We start from the raw sequence: 26294 nt of genomic DNA on the forward strand, positions 1-26294 counted from the left end.
GCTGCTCAGCAAACATGATTTCCCTGAGTGCTATTGTCACAGCTGCCATTCACATTGGTATGATACTTAATGCTGAACTAAGGCTTATTTCAAGAATCTGGGCTATGTTCTGATTTTGCAGGCAAGGGCAACGGGCTGCATCTATAGATACTGGTCATGAACCCCTGGCCTAAACTTATAGAGGCATGGGGACAAGTTTTACAGCATTGGAGTCACAGAGGAACTTCCCAAGAGTCAGTGTTTGCATTGTGTACAGATAGAGAGATACAGCATGTAATTCAATAATGACTTTGGCCCAGTACACGTGGGTGTGAAGATGTGTGGGCTCCTGGCTTGGTTTCAGGCCAATCTCTAATTAAAGAGTGAAAGATTAAGATGAAAGCAATTGCACTCTTCTTTAGTCAGAATGACCTACTAGCATTAATTAAAACAGTCTTCAGGCAAAAAATAAATTTGGCTGCCAAAGTTATGTGCTTCACATTAAATAACGATGTAGCCAGTTTAAAGAGTGCTGAGCTTTGAGAGGTTTCACAGAAACCACTCGTACAGCTTTGGGCACTTTCGTTGGAATATTTTAAAACAAATCCTTTGCCTAAACCAGCTACTTCATGTGTATTTTAGACACCTGTTGGCTTTTTCTTCAAACTACATCACTGGAGAATGGGTACCTGCCAGCTTATCTTGGTCTGAGCATACAGTGTGCTGGAGGATAAAATATCACCCTATCACTGGACACCAAAGTAGATTCTTCATCTATCCTTTCTATAGTCTCTGGTTACAACAGACCCATGGCAACAGCAACAAGAAGATACTTAGATCCTACATGGCTCTGTTTCTGTTGGGTCTGAACATTAAAACGCCTGTGATAAAGGCATTCAGGTATTTAGGATCTGCCCCTGATATCTTTAGGTAGCTGGAAATGTTCCCAAAGAAGGATCAGGCCTTTAAAATGCTGTAACATCCTATTACACCTGTGTGAGACACCAATCATTGTTTTTAAAAGCTACACATCTTTCCCATCTCTCATTTATACTGCCTTGTCTTATAACTAGGTGCAACTGCTATGACATTGATCCAAGAGGGGAGAAACAGGTCCAGTGCTTCAGAAATACTGTTTTCAATGGGGATATGATGCTATCAGTCAACATACCTCAGAGGGCCTGAAAGACCCTTCATCATGCAGAATGGTGGTGCACTTAAGAGGCAGAAAGGGCCAGACAAAGAGAAACACTCATAAACGCTAGTCATCAGGTTCTGTTATACTATTTTTCATCTACATCTTCTCTGATATGATTATAAGGTTTTACGGTGATTCAGGGAGGAAGGGTCTTCCAGTGGTCTCTAATTCAAGCTCCTGCTCAAAGCAGGATGAGCCATGAGATCAGACCAGGTTGCTCAGAGTTTTATTCAGTCACATCTTAGAAATATCCCAGGATGAAGACCATGCAGCTGTCCTGAGGCCCATGTCTTCTTCTTTGGGAACAGCATTTCCTGCCTCACAAAAGACCCTCCTCTTCCCCTGTGATGCTCCTGCACCATATCCCAGGAGGTAGTGCTGGTGGAGATGGCAAGTTCTTATCTCCCTCATGGGATAATTTAGGATATGGCTGCTGAGAGGGCAACTCACAGATAGGGAAAACACTCTGGCTTTCTCTGTTGACAGCAGGATTTTAATCAGGGCTTGACTTAAATCATTAATTCACAGCCCTCAGGTTGTTTAAAGAGCTGTGATAATGAGCTGAGAAGAAATTACTATCAATTTTCTCTTGGCAGGACTGTAACAGCATGACATGACATTCATTGAATTTAGGAAAGAGCAAGGATAATCTTCAGAATGAGAGAAAGACAGAAAATCCACCCAGAAGAAACAATGACAGAAGATTCCTCCACATATGCAAACACAAAGAGGTCAATTTATATCTATTTTTTTTGACATGTCTTTATTGCTTGAGGGCATTTGGCAAGATAGCCATAACACAAACCTCACATCCAACATTACTTGGCAACATATTTCCCAGCTGGAAAGCAAATAAATTGGATTTTTTTCTTTGTGCTAGTGCCACATTTTTTTTGATGTTTTTTTGGAAACTAATCAAGAGATGGCTGCTCAGCATCCCTCTTCATTCTTGATGGGCTTTTAGTGCAAAATTGCCAGGAGCAACTTTCTGAAGTCCCCAGAGGTGTCAGATCGGACAGCTTCAGCTAAAGTCTTCTTGTACATTTGCTGGAACTTCTCCTTTATTGCTGGCAGGTCACTCTGAGGAGACACCAAGAGTCTCTTTAGAAGAGTGGTGGATGCTTTGGGTAACATGCCCTGCTCCTGCCAGCACCCCAGGGTCTGATTCAAGGCCCACCACACGGAGTAGAGAGGAGGTCTAAAACTCTTGGAGGGCTTTCAGCTTAACATTTGAATTCGAGGTAAGCCTATGTCAGATGGTGATGAGGGGAAGCTCACTGTGAGTTTTCCTGCATGGAAAACTATGCCAGGTGGCTGCGGGAATCTCTGCCCAGTGGTGCTGTGCCAGCACAGCCTTGGTACTGGAAAAACTCATACAGGTTGCTGTGAACCTGTAGGACTTCCTGTGAGGTCATCCCTTGGTGACAAACAGGGAAAGAGGCACATCCCAGGAGTATGGCTAAAAGCGTTTTGTTCCACCCACAGAAGTAATTTTCTGGTTACCGTGGTGGGGGGTGGGGTGGGGGGGTGGGGGGGGAGAGGGAGTAACAAACTCTTTGTCTTGAGTTTTCCTGCAAAAAGGCACCTACAGCACAGGTCTGATCTTTATCACTTTGGGTTTTAAATCTTACAATGACTGGACTGTGTTTTAAGAGAGAGAATACCCTGGAGTGTAATTCTTCTCACTGTGGATCATTGAGAAATACACTTTCCTCATGCCTGTGAAAGGCTCCTCCTTCGTGTCAATTGAAACAACCCTGGAGTTACAACCCACAGCTTAGAAGGAATACTTAAAGATTGTGCTTAAATATCTCAAATGTCTCGTGAAGTTTTGTGCTTCTTAAAATGACAGTTAACTCCTTTAGCTTTTTTATTTTTCTTCCCTCCTCCCCATCTTTTTTGCCAGCTGGAATCAGAGAAAATTGGCAACATATGTTTATAAGTAATTCTCAAACTGGAAACTTCTGCTTTATCATTAATTAACTAGGAATTACTTTTACACATCCTACTGGGGCCAGACCTCCCCATGGGTTGGTTTTAACCAGGTACAGTTGACTCCACTTGAAATTGTCTACATGCTTCCTGTTTTAGTTCCTTTGAAAACAGAAATAGATGCAATATCAAAATTAGAGGTGCCTGGGTACAGAAGCAGAGTGTGACCATTGATGTCACTGGGCTGAAAAGGGTTTGCAGAGCACATGATCTATCAGGACTCACTCCATACCCTCTACATTTGTATTTCTCCCAGAGCTGATGTGAGGCATTACAGGACACAGGGTACCCTACCTCAGCCCTGGTCACAAGGATCCGAATCAAGGTCTCTTCATCAGTCCCAGCTCCTTTCATCGACTTGTGCAAGAGTGTGGCAAAGTAACCTGGGCAGTCTTTGGCACAGCTGACTAAAGAAAACAGTAAGAGGCCTCATTATATTTGTACATTTGCAATTGTGATACAACTTCAAGCAGAATTAAACAAATAAGAAAGAAAAGGAAACTCTAGTGTTTATGCTCAGATATATGAACGGGCAGGGCTTTTATTCTGAGTCTGCTGCCCTATCAGTATGCAAGGAGAAATCTTGGAGTCTGAATGGGGATGTAAATCTTTCCACAAGAGATTACCAGCACTGACTACTCTGCTGTTCCACAGTGAAAATGACATAAATGAGAATGAGCATTTGCCCCTATGGGGTTCCTCTTGCCCATCTATTCTTGGGATAGCTGCTCACTCTGCAGACCACAGGAGAAAGATCTGGGACAGCCTAAATCCAGATGGATAACAGCAATACCAGTGAGCTAACCAGAGACAGCACAAGTTTAAATACTGGTCAAAGCCAACCCCAGTGCTAAATTGCTTTCAAGGACCCTGTACATTTTTTGTGGTGGCTGGCTAGCACACTTCTTATGGTGCCCAAGCATCTGCTGGAAGTTATCACCAGCCATGGTCCCAGGGGCAGCTTGGAGGTGGCTACTCTGTGTTAGAGGGCAAATAATTCAGCTGTGTGGAAAGCAGCTGTGTCTGGCAAGTTTCATTTTTAAAACCAAGGAGTCCTAATCACTACTGAAAACTCTCTTTTCCCCCTGGCAGATATGTTACCTCAGTTTAGGGGTAACTCAATGGCTGTTGCCAGGCCTTACACAGACCCCCAGTGACCAATGTCAGGTGATGAAAAGAACTAGAAAAGAAAGATCTTGAAACTTGCTTTTTACCTAGAGTCAGATAAGCCTTCTCGAGATCTCCAGATGTTTCACTTTTAATGGATTCTTCTATGTCCTTCCCACACACCTATGAGAACAAAAAGGAGCTGTAAGAGCTTCTATCTGTACATGTCTTCCTGCTGTCCAAACCAGCATAAGATTCAGGAACCAATGGCAAAAGGTCAATCCAGATACTTTAGAGCCTTTCCAGAGGAATAATTCGAGGGCAAATGAAGTTCTCCTCTGGTGTAAGTGCTCACAGATCCACTGGGACCAAGAGAAGGTCTATGCAGCCAGGTAAGGCACAGTGGTTAAGTAATGGTTAATCTACATCATGCAGTCCCAGGTATCTGACAGCTTCTAGGACAAAGAAGCTGCAGCTTCTTCTTGAGTGACCCTTGGTCAAGACAAACTGTTCAAGCTTTCTCTAGCCCCTCTATCAAAGGCTCTGGATTGCTCCCACACAAATAAGATAATCTTTGGAGCTTTCCCAACTCTATGAAGTTCTGTTACTTATTGTCTTTGGCTTCCCAGGCAAAGTTTACAAGCACCGTGGTTGTCCCAAAGTTTTTGTATTATTCTGTAGGGAATTGGAGAAGCAGACTGTCTCTTCAAAACAGAGTTTATCCTGACTTTTGTGAACTTCAGGAACCTCAGAGACTTTTACTTTGTTCTGCTTTGCATATCAGGATGTCCCTGCATGATTCAAGACTGACCTTTAGGTCAGAGCTGGGAGACTGTGTGTACAAGGCAGCAAGGGCACCACGTGAGGCTTTAGGACTTAAGTTCTGCAAACCACCAGCCTGGTTTAGATCTTGCCCTATGTATCTCTCCAGCTGAAAAGAAGGGCATGTTTGCAAAATTTGGGCTCTAATCTTGACCTACTTCTACTTTGAGTCCAGCCAGGCAGGATGTGGTGGGTTGGTTTGGGCAACCTGATCTGCTTGGCTTTAGGAATCAAAAAACCAAGGTAGCTTTGGCCATTGAAGCATTCAACTGAACCCCCAGGGTCTGGGCCACTCCAAGAGAGAGAGTATCAGTTTGTGACTGGGTTTGTTCTGCTGCCAGCAACAACCCAAAACTTGGATTAAGCTGCAAATGTTATTGTAGCTATTGGTTCCTTATTATGCTGACACTGAAATATGGCTTTGACTTGAGCTCTTTTCATCTTCAGTGCCTAAGGCTACAGTTTTCTGATGTACTCAAGAGTCTTCCCAGGGAATTTCAGGAGCCAGAGGGTGGAGGGAGACTCTTTCCTGAGAATGTCACTGCTGAGCTTCCACTTTGCTGCTAGAAGAAGAACCTTGGATCTCCCATTGCTTTGACTTTCAGAGGTAATTTCCAAGCAAGATATCTCCATATCAGGTCAGGTTCAGGCCCAGACATGAGTAAAATGTCCCTGCTGGGTGACACAGGGAGAAGTACTAAACAGCCAGGATCCTGCTGCCTACTTTGCCTTATGGCTGAAGACAGGGGAAAGCACAGCAAAGCACCTCATAGGCCATCAGCCCAGTGTGGGCAGAGAGGAAAAGGCCGGAGATAAACTTCTCCTCTGCCAATATGAGCATGTGAAGTTGGGGGAACAGGAGGAGACACCTTGGCAGGCTCTGTGTAGGAGAAGGAGAAGAAAACACCAGAAAAGAAAATCCTTCCTTCAGGGCAGGAGTTTGTGAATCTGTCCCTTTGCTGCAGGAGCGGGGGTACACTTCCTTGCAGCTGTGGGAAGGAACAGACATTGTGACATTTATTTGGCTGAATATTGTGTAGGTGATGAAGGGGAACGGGTTCTTCACTGGCAGAAGATACACCTGTAAATCACCTGTATGCTCAAGATACAGTTGTATAAATATGTTTTCCAAGTTTTTTAAAGCATTCAAGAAGTTATAAAATGGCAGACAAAGGATTGTCCACTCTACATAGAATCATTTAGGTTGGAAAAGGCTCTTCAGATCATTATATGTCATTGTAGGGTCTGCACCTGCATGTCAGGGCCTATGCAACCCATATTGCAAAAGATAAACTCACCTTTTCATAGGCTTGAAAAGTAGCTCTCAGCTGGCTGTAGCTTCTCTTTGCTAGGACCACATTGAAGGCCAGCTCCTCTGTTCCCCAGCGGCCTTCTCCTGCCTTCAAAATCACATGTTATTTTTTGGAAGCACTTGTTTATACACAGCAGAGACTTGGGGTCAGCCAGAGCCCTTGATCCACCAAGATCCAGCCTGTTTCCCCCTTGCTCCTCTCCTTGCCCTGCCTTTGCCCCTGCTCTTGGTTTATTTAGTCCCCCTGAAGTAGCCCTTGCTACACAGCAGGGGGAAAAAAAGGGATCTTTGCACATCTGCACTTACCTTATACAGATCTGAGGCATCTTGCTCAGCAAGCTCTGCATTGACCTGTTGGGTCTCATCCCGGGATGCCTGCAGGACAGGAGAGAACCGTGGCAAACACCGGACCAAGCGCTGGTTACCCTTCAGCTCGTGGTCCTCACTGATATTTCGGTCGGAGTTTTGCTGCCATCTGCTGACACCAGCCCGGTGATGGGCACGGTGGGGACCCCTCCCCTTTGTGTAGGGTTTATCTCCCAGCTTTATGGTTTTTTATCCCCCACAGCTCCCCCAATGAGATTGCAGCGCTGATGCCTCTGGAGCAGGAGGTGCCCAGTACCTGCAGTGAAGTGCTGATGGTTTTACAGTGCTGGATGTGTCCCGGTAACTGGGAAATGTTTTCCTGACTAACCTACATACTCTGAGCATTCACCAACACTGTCATCTCTGGGAGAAATTATGAAGGACTGACTGATGGAAAAAAAGGAATAAATGTATTTGCCATTGCTGAAAGTATACAAGAGGTTGGGAAGAGCTTTATCGATGCTTCCCAGAATGAGACTCTTAACTGTGATGTAGTTAGTGATGTGACTGTTATGTAATTAAAGCTTCTTTTATTTATTCAGTCTTTTCATTTCCCAGGGTTGTCAGATCAGATTGACCACCATGTTGCATTTTTTTATGTGCTCCTATTTTTCTTAGTTATAATGTGTCTATACAAAGGCATTGATTTTTTTGATTTATTTCATGAAAAGGGTTTAAAACCAAAATGTGTTCTAATGGAAAACACGCTTTTTTTGATGAATGAAAAGCTAACATAACAGCAATCTCTTTCTTAGTTGTTCTGTATCTGAATTCTAAAGTCCTTAGCTGAGATGGAAATAAGATTTAGTGGTTTGGGGCAAAATTCAGAATAAAGGGGCCATGACATCAAATGTGTATCCTAGCCTTTACCATGGTATAAATAACAGTAAAACAATCCTGTTATTTTCAAAGTATATTTATAAAATTTTCTGCAGCTTCATAAACAAACTTGTACATATTAAAAAGCCATAGATATGAAAGGCTCTTATACTGAAGAATGCCTTTTGTTTACTGTAATTACCTCATTGTTATATTACATATCATAACTGCATAATTATAAATACCAGCCAATACTTATTATGATTACTGCGGGGAAAAAAGGAAATATCTCTGTCAAGCAGCTGCACAAGAGGAAAGTCCCCAGCCTTACCTCTAGCAACATGACTAATATCTTCTGAAAGGAACCACTGGTGTCACTTTTCACATCAGACTCTAGATCCCTATCAAACACTGAGAAGAAAAAAAAGTCTCTGAGAGTTCAACCAGTGAGAAAGGTTTTTCAATGAAGGTGTTTGAAAGATAAAACTACTTACGACGTTTGTAGGCCTCCTTTATGTTTACAATTTCCTAGGAAAACAAAACCAAAAAAGTAATAATCAAATAAGTAAGTAAATAAATAAAATGTATCTTATTAATTAAGAAATAAATGAGCAAACAAAACACCAGCAAACAAAACAACTGTAGTGTGTGAGGCATAGCAACCATGGAGGTGGGAGAAGCCATGAATTCCCAGTCTCCATTGAGGACAGCGTTTTGAGGGGTGCCTGATCCATGCAGGTTTCCCTCTGGTTTTCCCTGCATTTAGGCAAGAGCTAACTTTTTTTGGTTTTTTCCACTAGGATCATGTTCCTGTACCTCAGAACCATCAGAGCAGTGCAGAAGCTGCCCTTTAACATCTATCTGGGAATTCTTCTCACCAGTGCTCCCTGCACGCCATCCAAGGCAGGTAGGAGTAGGCTAAAGGAAGGAATGTGAATTTTATTGGTCTTAACTCCTGTTGGAGTTTCATTCTAGTATGGCAATCTTATTGCTGCAAACACTGGCAAGAGGCATTTCAGCCACAGAAGCTGGTCTGATCCTTCTTCCTCCTCCCAGGGATCCTCTTGGTGAGTGAGCTCTTTGCCCTGCTGCCCAAGGAAGGTCACAGGTGGTGCCCCAACCTTATTGTTCCGTGTGCAGAGGATCTCAATCAGCAGTGACTCATCGGTCCCAGCTCCCTTCATCGCCTTCCGAAGCGCCCGGGCCTCGAACTCGCAGGGCAAGTCCAGCAAAGCCAGCACAGCCTTTTCAAAATTCCCACTCAGGTCTCCCTTCAGGACCTCCTCCATCTCCTGTGGGGACAGTCAGGAGGATTAGTGCAAAAGATTACGTGAGATTAGATGATTTCTTAATTTGTTTCAGGAAATCTAATGATATAAAGCTCCTGTACCAAAAAGTGACAAAACATTTTTTAAAAGGCCTCAAAATACAGACTTTTTTTTTTTTTTTTTTTTTTTTTTTTTTTTTTTGCAAAATAAGTTCCCTAAAAATTTTGCTTTCAGATTGAGTGAAATGATAGTCCCATCTTCAAATACCAGCCAATATCAGTCCAGTTATGACCCTTACTTGTGTAAACAAATGAAAACTAGTGTTTTGAAAAGCTTAACAGGCGTTTACTCTGAAACAAAATGCAGAGCTGCCACACAGGGGATCAAACTAAGAACCTTCTCTGTCAGTTTTGGTTAAAAACTGACTGCTGGAAAAAGCAGCAGATTTCTGCAAGGTGCTCTTGTGCCAAGCAAACAGCATTTTTACACACACACACAAACCCACATCAACCTTAAATCAAAATTCAGTGAGACCCTAAAGCAGAGCTGGCTAGTGCATGCTGAGGATGCCAGCTGAGGATGTATTTGAAGCTAACATTTCCTGCAGTATGGGAAGCACTTGACAAGTTCAGAGCACTGAATGAGAAGTCCAGCCCTAAGTCTATTATTCTCAAGTTCCTGCTTACACAACTGCACGTGGACACTCCACTGCTCAAGTCAGGGACTGCCATCTGTGTTGGAGCTGTTTCAACACACACACAATAAATACTGCACGTTCATTAAGGCAGTTTATGCCTCCTCCTGCAGATATCAAGTGCCCAATGAAACTTAGTTTTGCAACATGTTCTACTTTATCACTGGAAGAAATCAGTATTACTTCTATTAAACTCAATAAAAATATAGTTGTGCAAGATCAAATAGTTTCTCTAAATTTACATCTGTTCTAAGTGGGACTCTAACTAAAAATTTCCCTTTCACCTTAACTTATTTTTCTGAATGTGCTGAAGATGAACACCAATGGAAATATCTTCTATTTCAATTATGAATTATTTTCTAGCTCTCCCAGCTTTGATTAAAATGCTCTGATCTGCTTAAGGCTGACTTCAAGAAGATTTTGAGGCCTAAAGTTAGAAATATAATCAGTATTTTAGGAGATAAAATAAATTGCTGAATCAGAAAGTAACTGGTGTCCTCCTTAAATCCAGTATGTCCTTGATATTTTCAAAAGCAGAGATCTGTAGGCTGTATTTTCAGAGGCAGTGGTTTCAAACAGAAAGGCCACTCATTTCAAAATACCTTGTTATACAAAGCTTTGTACTTCTGTTTTATTTGTTGTCTCTGCTCCGATGTTCGACTTGATAAGACTTCAATAATTTTCTTTTCATTGGTTCCTGAAAAAGAAGTTGTGAATAGGGATTTTATAATCAGGAATCTAATGCAGAGGAAAGGAAATGTGACCTCTAAAGAGAAAAAAATTCCAAATTCCTGTACATACATCCCCAGCGGTTCCACCTTTAGGATTTGTAGCATCTAAGATTCTTTTGAGGATAATTTTAACTGTAGTCAGCAACAATGTTCAGATCATAAAATAGAATTTCACCATCTCATGCTGTTCATATCAACGAAATTGGGTCTTCTGTTTGAGAAGGGCAGACATTGCTCCTAAAATCAGGATTATGCCAGTCCTCATAAGCTGATACACACCACACACGTTTTTGATGACAATGCTTGTTTGAGTAGTCCCAAGCAATCAGCCACCAGGTCCAGTTTATTACGTGTGAGAACGCTGTGCTGGCACAACAGAATGAGGGCAGTGGGGCAAGAGGCTGGGGCAGGCAAGGATGTGTTTGAATCAGGTCATGAACGTGAAGCCTGGATATACAGCCTGTAAAAAATTGGTTTTAATTTTGCTAAATGGAGTCAGGAAAAGGAACCTGAACCAGCCTGGATGGTTTCAGTCTCTACCAATGCTGGTTTGCTTGGCAAAACTCAGAGTGAAGTAGGAGCATGGGATGCCCAAAGAGATGCAGGTGCTGTACCGCCCATCACAGAGGGGAGCTGAACATGCAGCCCCACCCCAGGGGAAAAGCCCTCAGTCAGCTTTGAGCTCTAACTTATGCAATGGGTTGAAGAAGGCTACTAAAGGCAGTGACCTTGCTCTTGTACTTTTGCTGCCCTCTGCCATATAAACAGCTGTTTGCACAAAAACAGATGTGTGCACTCAAGAGAGCTGCTGGAAGGCATTTGTTACAGTGAAAAAGAGACAGGACAACAGTGATGTTACCTGGATGTACAAAGGACACAATAGGGCAGCTGTTGCATTAACACAGGTGTCCTGGTGCATCCAAGGGCCAGCAGATTGACTCAGGCATTATTTCTTCGTGACAAGTATTGAAATTGAGAATGTGAGCCAGGACAGACATATGACCCAGCTTTGGATGCGCACTGCCCCAATGCCCAAAGCATATCAAGGGTTAGGATGGCAGACCAAAGGGATCAGGACATATGCCAGGTCTGCTGATGCCCACACATCCTGCTGGTGATCACTGCTACACACCCTCCTTGTGCTCTGCCATCTGATGCCATTCTGTGGCCATCTCTGGCCTTTGTGCTTTGCCTCACCTCAGGCTTTTAGGAGCAGGAACCAACAAGGGTTTCCGAGTAGCAACCAGCACAAAGGATAAAGATACAAATTATATTTGTATTCAGCACTAGCTGATATGTTTTCATCCCTCATATGTACCACATGAAGGTACATGAAGGTGGTACATGAAGGATAACTTTAGGGCATCTTGTCCAGTTCTTCCTGATCCAAGAAGATCTTCCTGCTTAGATCCAAGGCAGAAGGCATGATCCAATTTTAGAAGGAATTATACTCCTGTTTGATAATGTTGGGTTAAATTCTCAATTAGGAGAGTCCTCTGGGTGACTTGAGAGGGCTCCATTGGTGTGATAGGAACAGTTCCTAAAATTCAAAACTTAACTAGCTGATTCTGAATGTCACTGCTATACCAGGAAGAAATGCTTAAATACACATTAACTGTGCAAATACCTGGAGTGAATTAATAACTTATTGATCTTGTGTGCTGCCTGGATGTTCTTCCTTTACTGAACATTGCCATCTCCATGGACCCTGAGATCCCATTAAACACCATGCATTCCTCACTGACATCAGTGCAGTTAGGCAGCCTGCTTCAAACCACCTCAGAAGATGCTGAGGGACAGTTCTTTTCAGTTAAAAATCACCGATGAAGGTTGAAATCACAGTAAATTTCTTTCAGCTGATGGAGCTGCAGTGGGCTCTGATGAAACATGGAGGTGATGGAGGTGATGATGTTCCTGTCACAGGGAACAAATATCATGTTTACCCTAATCCTCTGGAGACATGCAATTATCAAGCTAGAGCTCACCAGTCTTTGAGGAATAAGCTGGCTTCCCTTCCCATTTATCTTCATGGGTGTGACTGTTCTTTGAGTTGGTATGTGACAGAAAGCATAAAGATTACCTAAAACTGGTTGGAACAGTTGATTTGCCAAAGTTCATGTATATGCCCTTTATAATATTGATCTGCCCTTTGTACAAAATCCAAAAATCTACGAAGTCTTTCTTACCTGCTCCTTTGCAGGCACTGTGTATTTTCTTGGCATCTCGCTCTGCATCAAAGTCGTGATGGTGGTGCTTGTGGCTTGACTGGGAAGACAGAGACACAACAGACACGGGGGAAACAATTTTGCATTAGAATGACAGCAGTTTGGGCCAGGTTCTTGCTCGATCTTTGTTCCCACCATCTAACCCTTGAAGTTCAGGCTGGGCTTTGCTGAAATACTGTATCTATCCCTAGGGTTCCTGGAATGGATCCACAAATTGCTGTCACCATATAAAAAACACAGTGGTCTATACAACTTTGTCACTATATATATGTGTGTGTGTGTATATGTCACCCTACATAACATGTCACCATATGGCATACATACCTATATAACTTTGCTCTGCCAGTTCTGGCTTATTCAGATAATTTAAGGATAATAACTTCATACTAGGCATCTTCATGCCAGATCAAATATTACTGGTTTGTATCACTAACAATAGGCCAATACAAACACATTAGCAGAAGCAGGATATATCTCTGTAGTACATTTTTAAGTACTGTGAACAATCCCAACCATCTGGATAAAAACTGCTCCAGAAAACCTTTCTTTTATTGATGCATTCATGAAAACAAGATAATTGGAGATATATAATGTGATAAAGCTGGGGGTTTTTGTTGTTGCTAGGGAGGTTTTTTTGTTTACTTTTTAATTTGTCAGAATAATACATGTGGCTACCTTGTGGCTAAATTTACAGGGACAGGATAATAACTCAAAGTCCACAGCCACTGCAGCAGTTTACAGCCTGACATATCAATGTAAGCAGAAACCCGTGTCTGCTCCTTCTAATCTGACAAGCTGTGAGTCACAGGGGCTGCAATGCTGGTACACCCTTCATTCTGCTGTTTCTCAGAAGAGGGTAGAATTATCTGAGACCACAATGACAGCAGCAATTTCAGCTCCTCTAATATGATTAATCAAATATTTTAAATGCCCAGGCTCTAAAATAGTGGTAGAAAACAGGTCTTGGACTCCTAAGTCAAGTAGCACCATTCAGTATGCACACCACAGACTCTGTGGGGTGTGTATGGGCACTGGCAGTGCTTTGGTATTTCCATTTAAATAGCAACATGTGGCTCAGGCTGCTTCCTTTGCAGAGCTGCCAGGCACAGGCACCACTGTTAATTAAGAGTTATGATAGTCCAGGGCATGGCAGTCAGCTTTTAAGCCTTTCTGAAAATGCCACCAGCCAGCTGAGGAGCAGAAGAGGTTAAATGGCTGATTAACCTCCTTGTCTCTGGGGGTAGTGCAGGGCAGAGACCATTCCTGAAAGACATCAGGCACAACATCATTCTGCTCGTGGAATAAAGAGAATTTAGAAGCATGGCTGTGGGCCATGCTCTACCACATACCCAGCAGGCCAGACAACAGCATGTTTTATTTACAAGTATAGATACAGTCTGAAAGTCTGTTTGTTGGTCTGCTTCAAAAGTTTCATGCTGTCATCTACTAGTGCTGGTGAAAGAGCTACAACTCTGGCTAAAGGTGTCCTCTGTCAAAAGGCAAAGGGCCAGTTCTAAAGGAGGAAACCTCCAATCCAGTCCCTACACTGCTTTACCAATGTGCCTTTGTGACTGACTGAAGCCATTTAAGTACCTGGCTTTTCCAATACAGTTAGCAGACAGGATACAACCTACTGCTAATGGTAGATGAAACAGAAAGTTATTTTTACAACTATAACCATTAGTAAGGTACAATAACAATGCAATCATTTCCTTTCATCTCTACAGCACAAGGTAACACTTTGATTGCCCCATCATTATGACAAATGTTGCTTTTAAAGATTTATCCTACTGTATGCTCACACAAGTTTTCCTAAACCTTTCAAACAAGACGGAAATAGTCGCATATACATAACTAATATTTTCTAGTGGAGTTTTTGTTTAACAGTCTTCAAATTTCCTGAGAGTTTGGCTCAAAATGGAAAGGGAAAACCACAAATATAGAAAGCAGATGCACTGATAACTATTCAACGAATTCCATTCACAGTTTTCCATTGTGAGAGAGTGTAGGTGCTTCTCCTCCAATGGCACCATGTACAAAGGAAATGGACTGATAGGCTGAGAGAGATGGGGTTGTTCAGCATGGAGAAGAGAAGGCTCCAGGGAAATACCATTACTTTGGCTCTGTACTGCTAGTATGCTTATGGTGGAGCTTACTGTCTGTGTTAGGCAGCCAGTACTGAAGTTATTCTAGAGTTGTTTGCTAAGCAAACCAAAAGGACCAAAGAAGCAACTGAAAAAATCAGAAAAAAGGGGAAGATTCTGTAGCACAAAATACAGAGAAAAGTGCTAACATATCAAATGTAGGTATTTGACTACTTTGTAATTATCCAAGTGCTATTCTAATTTATAGACTCTCAGATTCCCTGCAACAATAAGAGTTGAGAACTGTTGCTTCACATTCACTGCCTTCTGACCTGGGGCAGAAGGTGCAGTGGTGAGAAGTGAGAAGAAAAAGGTTTAATCTGGGATTGTCTCCCACTTTCCAGACATTCAGCCTGGACAGAAACACCTGCACAAACACACAAAGGCAGGAGCTGGTTTGTCCTTTGTCTTGCCTTGCCCACCAGAAGTGCTGGGCTGTGGGGATTGCCCTTTTCATGCTGGTGCTGCTGCCCCTGCAGCTCCCACTGCTCCAACCCTACTGCAGGTGCACCTGGTCATGGTCAGGTCATGGCAGACCTTGAGAGAGTGGTTTGCTCTCTCATGCCTTGATGGCTGGTCAGTTATCCTGGGTTTAGTGAGCCCCTCATTCCTAGGGACAACTTGTATTGTATTGTTGTGTTTGTGTGTAGCACAGGTGCAACAGGGAGGAAAATGGTACCACCAGAAACTGAAATTACATTGTAGATTTATGATTATTCATAAAGACATAAATACATAAATATTTCTTGTCAGGGCAGAAATAAGGAAGGAAGGAAGGAAGGAAGGAAGGAAGGAAGGAAGGAAGGAAGGAAGGAAGGAAGGAAGGAAGGAAGGAAGGAAGGAAGGAAGGAAGGAAGGAAGGAAGGAAGGAAGGAAGGAAGGCAGGCCTGTTTCAATGTTCAGGACATGTCTGGTTTAAAGCACCAGAAGAATTTATTGAGTCAGCTCTGCTAAAGCCTCTGTTTTGAAAAAAATCGCTGCAAAACATTAAATGGTGTGCCTGGAGGATACCATTTTTATAATACTATGTGTAATACTAGCATTATCTTTATACAGAGAAACCTGACACTGTGGTAAATGACTGTCACAGCCAACTCCTGGGTCATCTGAGAAGCACTGGCTAAAATTCACTGCTTGCTGAGTCCTATCCTTGACCTTCCCACTGACATAGCTTTCCAATGCAGGAGAGGGAGAGCTGTTTAAGAGCTGTATTCCTTAGCCTGTGGATTTTGATAGGTGGATTTTCCTGTAAGGAATACATGGCAAAATCAATTGATGTTTAATACCATTTGTAACCTGTAGTCATTCTTCTTCTAAAAATATGGGCAGAACCACTTTAATATAGTTCTTTTTTTAGAGTTAGGACTAGATTAGATTAGTTACTGATTCAGAAGTACTCTAGAAAATTTGGTGAGAATATGATGTGAAGTCTGAAATATCAGGTGGACAGACTGCAAACAACTTTGAAGCTGGACATAGAGTGTAAGGGAATTTCTTTCACAAATTGGTCCAGCTCCATCTACTCATTTGTTTAAATTTCTTCTCATTTCTCTCCTATAGTTCCATACTAATTAATGTGACTGGAGTTCTGATGGTAAAAAATATTCTTTTCACTTCCAGCATAGTTGTATTTATGGCCTGTGTCAACTTGTTTTCTCTTATCCTGGATAGATTTTTGTCTCACTCAAGCATGTTTTAGACAATAATCTGTTTCCCTTGCAGCTTTGGCTAAAATTGCCAAAGATTTATTTATATTAAACTGGACAGTTTATAAAAGATCTAAAACTAACTTGCTTTGTTCTAACTTGTTTTAAAGCACACCAAGTAGTTTTTCCTACTATAATTTACATCTGACTTTAGGGAGCTGTAAGATGAGTTTATAGTTGAAGATGATCTGCAATGGTTAGAGAAGCTTTGTAGATTTTTCTTTGATGTTTCAGCATGTGGAGCCCTTATGGAGCACAAATAAACAGTTTAACAAAGGTCAGCAAACCCAGAAGGATGTGGTGGGGGTGGGAGAACAAGAGCTCTGATGGATTCAAGGCATCAGTAGCTATCATTGGTAGATTGCTGCAATACATTGCAGACACTCCCAAAAAATCTAGTATTTTCCTCTGGCTAAAGACACTTAAGATTGCAGTAGGTACAAAGTGCTCATCTGTCAGTAGACAAGAACAGAAGAAGTGCTATCATGAACATGTCAGGTAGTTTCCTGTATTGCAAAATAGAGCCCTCCCTGAAAACAGCTGATAATACAGCTTGAGCAATCACAGCTATTTTTCCATTTCCATCATCTCATGCAGAAGCCACAAGCCTGCTCAGGAACAGCTTTATGGAGGAGTGCTGTCAGAAAAATGAAAGGAGCAGCTGCTCGGGGTGCTGGTCACCCACTGCAGCCCTAACAGAGATTGATGCTGATGATGTACATGGATAAATGTGGGCACAAACCTTCAATGAAAATCACTGGTAAGAACCAGGAGGAGTGTGCCTGCTGAACAGAGAAGATGAGATGCAGCTCTAGTAGCTGTAGGCAAAGCTCTAAAAAGAGCTGGATTGATCCAGGTATGCTGAGTGCCTTCCCCAGTCTTCATTTTTGCTAGGTACAATTCATGTGGATGTCTTTATTTTGTGGATGTCTAACTTCAAGCTTCTCTTTGGCTGTTGTTTAACAGAAATAAAAATTAAATCTAAAATTGGCAGCAGACAGAAAGGGCAGACTGACCCAGCCATGCTCTTTACAGCATTAATTCATACACTTGAGTGGGATCAGTAATAAAATTTGTGGCAGTATTTAATTGTCTAAATATAGGTCTCTGGTGCTGTTAGTGGTGTCCCAGACGAAGCTGCCTGCTGCCTGTCAGACATCAGTGGTCTCCTGTGGGCCTGCACCCATTAACCTGATGTGAATGTCTCACATACTTGAGAGTATCACCAGTGGATACTGGAGGTGGGCTACACAATCATGCCAGAGTTTTTCCACCCATTTTCTTCTTCTTCTTCATGTATATTTAATTATGTTCAAAAAATCCACTGGAGAAAAACGAGGTTTTAAAAAGTATGACATAAACTAGTACCATGTGCATCAGTCTGAGCTTTCCTTTCTATCAAGCAGGTGAGCACCAGCAACATCTCTGCCTGATTTCCCAGAGATTTACAGCTCCTGTATGCCTGATTTTGGTTCCTCTACTGCCTACTGCAGTTGAAACAATTCCTGTCATGGGCACAAGTGCAATGGCCCAACACTGTAGATTCTCTGCTGTCTTAGAAGGGTTGAGTTCATGTCTCAGTCTTTTGTTCAGAGGATTTCTAATACAGTCTTTCTGTTCTTAAGATTTCCAAGAAACATAAAAGGCACTACTAATTTTGAGATTAGCACCTTGCTAGTAAATTAATCTAAGGTTGTCTGGTGGGTTCAAATGTTTTTAGCTAGTATAAGAGATATATACATATTGCAGCATCTTGCATCCTCTTGCATTCTGTTTCTTTGTGGAGCCAAGTAACAAACAATCCATAATGTCCAAAAAGTGAGGACAGGAATACCAGAAAAACAAACAAGTAGAAACAATTGAAAAGCCATCCTAGATAGGAAGCTCTAGAACCTGTTGAGATTTCTCAGGTCTCACCATGTATGGTCCTTCCGAGCTTGTCTCTCTGGCTAGCTCTGCTCTTCAGATACCATATAAATGAGTTATTCCTTTGGGTCCAGATTTCAGACAGAGATGTGATCTTGCTTGGAACAAGGAGCGGACTCACACTTGGTGGTACTTAGGAGGGTGTTTATTCAGGGCCAAGGCTCAGGGTGCTGACTGTGTGAGAGTGTGAGTCAAGATTTTTTCTCTTCCCTCCCCTTAAGTACATGGGCGTTACTGATGGAAATGAGGGGGAGTGATTTAGGTACAGGGGGGATTGACATGGCCATTTTGGGGTGAAAGGTGTGTGGAGATACCTGAAGCCGTGGCTGAGCCTCTGGCTTAGCCAGGGCCATCAAATACCAGGGAGTGTCCATAGATAAGATACAATAGGGATACAATACACTGGGACAGGGCTATTAAGGAGATGCAATGAGGAGAGCCAGGCCTATTATGTGGGATAAGGACAGTGTTTAAGGAAAGGGGTGGGGGTAGGAAGGAACCATTACAGGAACTTAATAACAAAAATCATACGGAACTTTAGAAAACCCAAAATGCACACTGCAACAACCATGCACAGCCACTGAGCCACCAGTTCAAAGACCTTTGGGAAGCCCAATCTCCAGCTAATGAACCATTTCTCCAGCTCAGCACTGTGAGAGCTCTCAGGACCAGTTTGGGCAGAGCTTCTTATTCTTCACAGATATTTAATTATTGCTGTAGGCAATGGTTAAGTGAGTTGACATCTCAAGGTGCCTTCCAGTTCTATGATTCCTGTCTTTATCTTTTGTGCGGAGAAGAAAGTTTATTTTCTCCACGTACCAGGAAATATTCCAAACCATCTAGTCACCTTGTTAGCATAACAAACAACAGGACCCGGGTGTGCATCTCCTTGGTTAAACTGTATCTAATACACTTGGATCATAGAAGACAGCTTTTGGCAAATCAGCACCTCCATGATTAATTTTTTATAAACACACATATACTGAAGATTAATTATTTATCTTGGCAGAAGTCTTTAATGAGCTATAATGCAACTGGAATCCAGGGTTAACTAGACTAACAGTAATGACTAAGGAAAAAAAAAAGGATATGTTCTTAGATTTTGTGGTTAAAACCTTCTGGTACATCACATGATTGTCAGGATAACATCCTGTTATCAGAAGAAACTCTGAACACCCACCCAAAGCAGTCTTTGAGACAGCTCAAACCTCATTACTCATCTCAAGCGTTTCCATCCATGGAGAATAATAAAACACAAGAAGAAACCTAGGAGTGGGCTGCTGTATTTTGATTGTGATCTACTTCCAAAGACAGACTGAAAACATGATGCTCTGTTTGCACTTCATCCTTAGTCTGATTTACTAAAATGGACATTCCCAGTCATAAAAGGTTGACCTGCTGAGAAAGCTCAAGACCATCAATCAGAAAGGGTAAAAAAGCAGATAAATCCCATATCACTGCAGTGTGTGGGTACTTCCATGAGAAAAACTTCCAAATATTAGAGCTCTTTAATATAATGGCTAAGCAAAAGAAACAAAGAGCAATTACTAGTAGGCAAGGTCAAGTCTCATCTAACTGGGAAAGGCCACTCACGTCAAGGATATCTCGTCATTAGTGGATGATGCTTTCACTATCTCCTATCATCCTTCCACCAAAGTAAGGGATTCTTCTGCAAGCTCTTCTTCAGTAAAGTTCAAGTAACGGGGCTCAGTCATTCAGGTAGAAATTTCTGTGAAATGTCAAGGCTTTTACACACAGGTCAGAGTAGATGAGAACTAACATCTAAAAACAAACAGAAGCAAAGAGCCATGGCATGTTGGCAGCAGGGCTGTACTAGCAAGCACCGGGGTTTGTGCTGTGGTAATAAAAAGGTGGGGTTGACAAACACATTTTTTACAAACAAATTGGCAAAGTGCAACCTTGAGACATGTCCTTTTGTCCGCAAGGTTCCTTCTTCACTGTTTTGTAAAACATACCTCTCATTTTTGTTTGTTTGAGCATTTTTCTCCGTCAACCACAATATGCAGCTGAAAAATTGCCAACTGCCTCCTTTGCCTGCTCAGAGAATGGTATCAGTGTCTCCAAATGCCAACTGCCATCTGCCAGCCAGGCTGTCATTCTCCCAGATCCTTGTGGCTGTTTCGTGTCTAACAGCTGCACGGCAGCAACACACACTGTCAGCTTGCTTGGTCCTGATGGTTTGGTGCTATCAGGATCAGAACAATTTCTATATGAATTCTATACTGCATAATACAATATATGTAAGTTTTATGGATGGATCAACAGCCTTTGCAATGGCTCTGTTACTCCTTCCAAACTGAGAGGTGCAAACCCTATCTGGGACTAAACCTGCAGTGACAACAAGATCTTAATAGAATTAATCACATTTTCTTTTTCCTGTTACAAACAAGTGGCAATAGGGAAAATAATTGCTCTGACAGTTATTTAAACTGCAAAATTAAACCCATCTTTCTCCTACAATGTCCTTCCTGTTTCTAGTAGCTGTTAATATATCATCAATGATTATTTTTTTATCCAATTTATTCATGCTCATTGCCATGATGAAGAAACCCACAATTAAGAGAAAAATGTAAGTTTGGGATGGTTCTCTCATGGCTGAATTTTATACTGTCCAGTTTTAACGTTTTCAAAACTTTTTGTGGCTGATGGAACACCTTAACACAGAGTACTTTTAAAATCTGTTAGCTACCAGGGCATCGTGAAGCGGGAATGCCACAGCTGCAAAACTGCAGCTTTTATTTCCAGAGGACTCAATCCAGATGCTTAGAGACACCTCTGAGATGTGTGAGAGCACCCATCACCTGCATGGGGCTGGCAGAGGGGACATGGGACTGACAAGGACTTGACTCACCTGGTGAGGCTGCTGAAGCCAAGGCAGGAAAGGATACTAGAAATCTTCAAAGACACTACACCTGTGCTTAGACATGAGTAATGCCTCACAACACTTCCTTTGATTACTTATCTTGCAAATGGAAGCCATACAAAATGCAATCAAATGGCTTTATTCACCACAGATAAATCTAGTATTTCAAGTTCACAATCATTCTTCGTTATGATGGGGGCAGACTCTTTTTATTTTATTGACCTTAATACCTGGTTGGAAGACACTTGGATAACAGCATTTTTTGCTGCTTTTTTCAGCTGAGATAACAGATTTTTAACTCAAGTGTTCTTACATCTTATTAAAAAATTGACACTCATTACCTCCACTAAGACTTATGGTGAGCTAACCTTGATGGAACTGAAGTAAATTCTTGTGTAGGCCAGCATGAAAGCTAACATGACTTAAGATCACCTACACAGGGCTTGAATCCATGGGCACAATCTTTGGGAACATCCTGGTCACCCTTGCATGTATTTTAAAGCTCAGTTATTCAAAGGGAGAAGAACTTGAAGGATGGTGCACCCCATCAGGGAAGCCCCAAGATGACATGCTTCACCCCCTGGTCCCTTCATTGTTTCTAAAACACGTCTCTGCAAGACACTCTATCAAAACACCATCTATATATTCACAGACACACAGAAGTGCTGTTACTATACAGACATGAATGTTTAGCGTCCAACAAACCAACTGTGCCTACAGAACTTGAAAGTTTGTGTCTCTAACGCCTTTCTACCTCACAGGAAGGAGGTGGAGGAAGTTCAAGATACTCCAAGGTCAGCTGAGTCACCTAAAGCAGCAGTAATCCATCCACTGCTACAGCCACTAGTCATAATTAACAATAAAGGCAGAGTCATTTTCTGGATAGCAACAGTTGAAATTTTTATATTATTTAAAAGTAGCTAAGTTCTTGTTTGACATAAGTAGTTAGAATTGTGGGGATACAAATTGAACTTTATCTGAACCGTATGGCTATGTTGTGTAAATCAAAGATGGATTACAGAGAAATCTAGAGCTAATAATCTGATAATTAAGAAGAGTAAAGATAGATTGTAGTGAAATGTGAACAACCAGAAGATTAGTAATAGTTAGAACAGACAAAGGTAGCAGCTTAAATATTATTTAAAAAATTAATGGCTAGGGTAGACAGTCAATTGATTGTGGTATATAGACTGTAACAACCATATTCCAACATGGAATACAGAACTGACCAAAACCCCCACCAAAACCAACCTCAGGGCATGTGAAGATGACCACGTAGCCACCATCTGGAAACATAACAGTGAACCAATACAGAGGGAGAAGACCCTCACTATTACCATTGGTCTGGAGTGCTGCATGAGGAATGAGGAGTTTAGATTGTGAGGGTTTATTTGGGTTTCTTTGTTTGGGGTCCCTTTTTTGAGGCACCTAAGATTGCGACACCAGGTATCTCAGATATGATTTGTGCCAATAACCCACCTAACAGAGATGAGTCTAGTGAAAAAAGACTTCCTTAACAGTAAGAACAGAACTTGGTAGAGTACATTTAAAACCGTTTTATACAAAGAAGAGCATTAGAGTCCAGATACTTGAGATTTTTAAATGTTTTTGTAAAACATAACTGCTTCACCTATTTACACAATATAAAATATAACCGTAGCAAGCCTGATATTTCAGATGGGTTCTATATTTTTGCCACAAATGCATCATAATTTTTTCATGGGTAGATGCTTGTTAACACCTACTCCAGCAGCACTCACAGGACAGCCTCAGATCTAAAAGGAACAACAAATATCCTGGATCATAATGGACCCTGGAAATGAAAAGAATCTGCCACAGCACTTCCCCAGCTAAACAAGAAGTTATTTCTGTCTTGTGCTGACTGTGGGCTTATGGCCAGGGACTGAACAAGAATTGCCTGTCCCTGAACACTGGTGTGCCAGGGGAAGCAACAAAGAGCAATTGTTGAGCTTCATGATGAGATAATAAATCATGCTGTGGTAATACTTGTGCTAGGGAAACATTTCTACAAGGACAGTAATGTTCATGGGCAACAGAGAAGCCCTTGTGAGTTTTGTGAGCTTATGCCCAAGAGGGCTCCTTGGGCAGATATGTTCTCCAGGTAGTACTTACTTTTCAACCTTCAAGTTCTCAAACCATAAGGCCCACAACAACCTGCCATCCCCATATACTATACAGTCCTCCCTGGAAGAAGGGTTAGTCTGCTTTGCAATGACAAGATGAAACTCAAGGGTGTTGCAGAGAATCTCAAAAGATTTGATTTAAAACCAAAGAACTCATCCAACTCCAAGATTAATTAAACTCACAAATACCACAGAATCATGCATAAACAATCTCCATGGATTTTTGAGAGACAGAAGATTAAAAAAAAAAACTTACACAATTTCACATAAGTAAAAATCCATCAAACTTTTCAAATCATAGAATGAAAACCATTGCTGCTATTCCCCAAATGTCCCCAAAGCATCTTCATTAGAGCAGAGCAGCTATCTAGATTTCCATATTATGGACATCAGATGCACAGTTAAGCTTGATACAAGACTGCAAACACAGAAAATAATTAAGAGACTTTAAATTGTGAAGAATGTACAGTCAAAAACATTGATTGGAGGAAAAAAGTTCTGGACCAAGTTCAGAGAGCAAAAAGCACATGAAAATATGCAGATTTGGAGTTGTAATGTTGCATCAGGTGCAGCTCTTAATTGGGAGCTCAGCTTCTAAGAGAAAGGTACACTTTAGAGTTGGTTGGAAAATTTTTGCTGAAAACATTTTTTCAGTAAAATTTGATATGTTTGTTCAAACTAATATGTTCAGGAAGATATGAATTTTGATGAAAGCTCCATTTTAAAATGAGACATTCTGACAGAACTGAAAAGTTCCATTTTAACACTCACATAATGGAAGCTTTTCACTGAAGAATGGTTAGCTTTCAATGAGAACTCCATTTAAAAATGATAGTTTAAAAAAGCTTTAAAACCTGAACTCATTTAACCAAATAAGATACCTCGTTCAACAAAGATGATTCATTTTATACCTCTCCCAGCAGAAGCTATTAAATAAAAATATAACTTCTGAAATTTCAAAGCAGAGAAAATTCTGCTGTATCATTCAACAGAATGAAACAACCCATTTTTACCCAGCTTCCTAGAGCCAGTGTTGACCACAAAAGAAAAGCTGCCTCTGTGCACTGCGGAGCCTCCCAAAGCCACCATAAACCACAGCCAACAGGTGCTGCAGCACCACAATGCCCCTTTCATCCTCCACAGAAGTTCTTACTGGCTGTTCTGCTGACAAACTGGTAGCCCCTATGGCTGGTTTCCGTATATCCTCCTCGAGTTTGTAAGACTGGCTCTGGAGGTTTAAAAAACACAATGTGTAAGACACTCAGGAGCCTGTGGTTACAAGACATGAAATCAGGAGAAACAGCAAACTGCAGCTAAAAAGCTCTGGCAAGAACTTCTGTTTTATTTTCTGCTCTCTCCAGAAGCTCTCTGGAAGTTCTCTGACACACATGCAGCCATTTCTCCAAGATTACCTGGAACCTTCTAGGAACAACAGAGAGATGCAATTCCCAGGCGAGTCTGTGCTGAATGATGGCATTCTCTTCCAACATGGGATCACCCCTGTTCCCATTGTAGCCTACAGCACAACTGTGGAGTAATGCACCCTCATCCAAACCACCTAGTTCAGTATGGAGCTCATACACCTGCTAAACCTTCCTGAACTGCAGTGCTGTGATCACTCCTGCCACAGATACATCCCCTCTGGACAGTTTAAACGTGAATGGAGTATATTTGCCCATTCCATGTGCACTGCATTCCATATATTGTCCACTGCAAGGCTCTCCAGGGCCAGGACCCTCAGGAGATGCCTATTGACAAGCCTGCGTCCTGTGCAGCAAGAGCCTTCTTGGCTTGTCTCCTGTGCCGTGTCTCCTGTGCACAGGTGGAATTGCTGGACACAGGTAGCGTTGCTGAACTGCTCACTCCTCTCCCCTCAGGCAAACAGCAAAAAGATGGTGTGAGATGGGACCATCATCCCATTCACGGGGAGACAAAAAGCTCCTTAGATTTGTAGCTGGAGCTTTATGCAAATGGTATGGGGTGTCCTGCTCATTCTGCCAAAGAAAATGTCCTGGGAAACTGGTCCAAAAGCATCAGAACCTTGGCATGTGTCCAGGCCTTGCTGAATTTGGATTTAAAAAATAGTTGCAGTATAATATAAACCTTACAGAAAGTCACTTTAGCCTGTATTAGCAAGCAGGCAGTCTTCTATTGATACACTGATACAAAACCGCAGGTATTCTGCATTCAAGGAGAAAATGCACTGCTGAATAAATATTGCTTTTATCCACTAGTTTCAAAATTGGAGCTAACTTAACTTGCAGAGAGACTAATTATTCAAAGCTGTCACACAAAAGTTTTTGACAATCAGATCATTTTGAGGTTAAATGTCTTCCTGCAGACAAATGTTAGGGAAAATTGTGTCAGTCAAAACTCATACAGCAATCTGATGCACTAAATCCCAACACCCAGATTTTAATTGGGGCCTTCTGTAAGCACTACACTTTGAGATTACTTCTGTCCATATTGTTCTGTGATAAACAGTCAAATTTTGAAAGTATTGGCCTTTGAGACCAATAGGAAGTTTTTCATATATCTTTAGGGAATTGCTTTAGTGCTTAGAATGTTCCAACACAAATTTGCTAAACTGACTAAAATTAGTTTTTCCAGAACATTCTGTGCATCATTTCTTTTTCTCAAAATGAAAGTGCTGCCCTGTTGAAGCCACAAGGAGCTTTAAAGCACTCAGGACTTGTGTCTTGCAGTAATTTCATAATTCATGTACTGTAATGAAGCAATGTCACCAGCTGCATACAAGTTTCCCCCACAAAGTAGATTTTGAGTTTAAATACTCACTTGCAGCTATTGCAGTATTGCAGTATTAATGCCATATAAAGTGAAAATTGACAAAAATAAAACCAGGAAATCACTGCATTCTTGACAATCCAAATTAAGTAACTACTTACATGTGAACTGCCCATTTTTGCTTAGCCTGAACGTGGAAGGTGCAACTCTTCTGCTCTTCAATAAAACAAGC

General features: G+C 41.7%; 1 protein-coding gene across 1 annotated transcript; it reads right to left on the bottom strand.

Moving 5' to 3' along the window:
• Positions 1–1949: 1949 nt before the first annotated feature.
• Positions 1950–26294, bottom strand: ANXA13 (annexin A13). The gene is made up of 11 exons (XM_083877014.1): positions 26224–26294; positions 12475–12553; positions 10160–10254; positions 8717–8887; positions 8090–8123; positions 7927–8006; positions 6717–6785; positions 6397–6498; positions 4384–4459; positions 3464–3576; positions 1950–2257 (listed from the first exon to the last, which is right to left on the bottom strand). Exons 1-11 carry the CDS (start codon positions 26236–26238, stop codon positions 2138–2140), a joined length of 954 nt encoding a protein of 317 aa, XP_083733140.1. The 5' UTR covers positions 26239–26294; the 3' UTR covers positions 1950–2137.

The sequence above is a fragment of the Zosterops lateralis genome, assembly GCF_965231275.1.
Source record: "Zosterops lateralis genome assembly, chromosome: 1".
In the NCBI taxonomy this organism is placed as follows: Eukaryota; Metazoa; Chordata; class Aves; order Passeriformes; family Zosteropidae; genus Zosterops; species Zosterops lateralis.